This window comes from Mesocricetus auratus, unplaced genomic scaffold (assembly GCF_017639785.1).
Source record: "Mesocricetus auratus isolate SY011 unplaced genomic scaffold, BCM_Maur_2.0 Super-Scaffold_100006, whole genome shotgun sequence".
In the NCBI taxonomy this organism is placed as follows: domain Eukaryota; kingdom Metazoa; phylum Chordata; class Mammalia; order Rodentia; family Cricetidae; genus Mesocricetus; species Mesocricetus auratus.
This window is the reverse complement of record NW_024429190.1, coordinates 1,977,490-1,979,934: the sequence shown is the minus strand read 5'-3', so window position 1 is coordinate 1,979,934 and position 2,445 is coordinate 1,977,490. Positions and strand designations below refer to the sequence as shown.

The 2,445-nt window shown below is 42.8% G+C and overlaps 1 protein-coding gene across 1 annotated transcript; it reads left to right on the top strand.

Moving 5' to 3' along the window:
• Positions 1-512: 512 nt before the first annotated feature.
• On the top strand, positions 513-1,154 carry Pom121l12 (POM121 transmembrane nucleoporin like 12). Its single transcript, XM_013124296.3, is given in 3 exon segments — positions 513-629; positions 685-1,030; positions 1,033-1,154. Coding segments are annotated over 3 exon segments (585 nt in total).
• The last annotated feature ends 1,291 nt before the right edge of the window (positions 1,155-2,445 follow it).

Here is a 2,445-nt window from a genome sequence, read left to right as displayed (position 1 = left end):
AAACTGAGAACAATTTGGTGGTCTCTTAAAATGTCAAAGAAGGGATTGCTGTGATTCAGCAAGTCTAAAATGTCCACATGAGCCAAGGTACATTCAGCATCTGAAGCAAGACTTTTCCCAACAGAGATGCTGCAGTTGAGGAAAGTGATCAGCAAATGCAATAATCCCTGCAATGGAAGGGATGAAGTACATGCCACAGCAGGGAGAGATGTTAAAAAGATTCAGCCACATAAGACCTTCCATACATAATTCTAGGCCAATTGAGAGACACAAAAGAATTCCAGAGAGGGCAACTTGTGTGGAGCAAATAGATAGCAATGTTTCTGGATTGGTGATCACTTTATACATGTATTCTTTTCAACATTTAAGAATTTTACAATTTATAAGAATGAGGTGCAGGTACTAATGAGAAACATACACATTCCACATTGAGAGATGCCAGTGGGAACTATGTACTCATTGTCTTGAAACTACACAGTTTTTGTGGGTTTCCAACATTTTCTCACAGCTACATGTCCACAGCCAAGGGTCCTGCCCTTGACAGGTCCTTGGTTGACAGAAGCTGTGAGCTTGGGCAGCTCCCTATGCTCACCCCAGAGATGGCTGCCTGCCACTTTCACTGCCCACAGGTACCCAATGTCTAGAGTTTGACCTGCCTGGCTTCAGCAATACCCTTGTCCCAAGGCCCAATGGAAACCCAACAAGCACCAGAGGGTGTTGGGGACCTAAAAGTGCTTCTCCACCAGACCTCCTGCCGAGGCCTCCATGGGCCTAGCTCTCTCTAGTCCTTGGGACACCTATATAAAGCGATGGCTGTGGGTTGTGCTGAACCCTGAATAGACCTGCATCCGGGTGATGGTTAAGATTGTCCCTCCTGAGGCTAGCAGTAACCTCCTAACATCTCTGTGTCTTAAAACCCTCCCTGCAGAGCTTCTTGAGGAGTATCCAGACCCCTATGCTAAGGAGAGAGTGCTGAGGGCTCTCAGCCAATGCAAGAAAGCGATGAGGCAATTTGAGGAGCCTCTGTGGTTCAAGTACCAGAAGTGAAAAACAGAAGACAGAATCCAGAGCCTAAGCTCCCGTCTAACTTCAAACCCTGGATTAAAAATGGAGTGGAAGTGTCCTTTGTTCCCAAACCAGGGCCTCTGAACTGAATCCAGGACTTCTGGAGCCTCAAGACCTATAGGAAGGATGTTGACCTCCAAACGCATATTCATGCTGCCACACGAGCAGTGCCAGAGCCTCCCATGGAAAGAAGGGAGAAGACCAAGGTCTCCTGCGACCCCACTCTAACCCCTGTGCCAAACGATAGAGCCTTTGGGGTTCCCTTGGATGGTAGGGATTTCTATTCTTCTACTTCCCTTGACTTCTAACTGTCTGAATTCTGTCATGCCCTTTGGAGACTCCAATTTAATATGGTCTTTCATCCCCCAGCCCTACATTCTCTCCCAGTTTGGAACTTAATACTTGATCCAGTTCTCTATTTACTAGCCTGCCAAACAGAAAACAATTCTCTTACCCATCATGATTCTTCTGCCTTTAAGCCCATACCAACATCAACGGACTGTGTGGCTCCTCCCTCAATTTGAAAATTTGTATAATTAAATATTTACTTATTAAAACAGTATTATCAATGGAAAGAACTATTCACCCAAATATTTTTCAGCAGGACAAGAGCTCTTTACCATGAACTTCTTCATTTATTTGAAATACAGTTTAGAGTGTAGTGAGAGAAATTAAAAAGTTGAACCAGAGTGAAGAGTATAGGTGGTGGTCTCAGAAACAAAGGTTCAATAAAGAGAAGTGTTTATAATCTAGTTGACACCTTACAAAGGTGATTCTTATTGGATTGTGGGTTACCCAGAAGCGGTATTCGAAGTAGAATCAATAGAAGTTCAATATTGAGTGCCAACCCACCGTTGAGGGTTGGTGGATTTGAGAGGAGACCTATGCAATGTGATAACTGTGTACAAAAAGAGCTTGCTATGTCAAGGAATTGCTGGAATTCTAGATGATGGCAACAGGGAAGTAAAAAACAAAATCTGCAATTTTTAACTTTTTGTTTTCATGACACTGAAATGGATGCTGTGACATGTACTAACAGAAAATATCAGCAGGGGAAAACATATTTGAGGTAATACATTTTTTTCATTCGTGTATGCTAGAATGATGATATTCTTGATCTGATAGAGTTTTTCAGTAGTACTGTTGAAGACATCTAGAACTTCTAGAGCGTCTGAAGCCCAGGAATCCGTTCAGGATCCATGACCATGTATGTTCCTGAAAAAAATAGAACTAAGGTCAAATAGAGTTAGGACATGAATGGTTCAATGTATACAGTGAAGGGATAAGACAAGGAGCCTGAGGTGCTCCAATATTTAGAAACAAAAAGAAAGAAGACAAGAAACCTCAGAGGAGGATAAAGAATCTTGCAGTAGTGGGTGT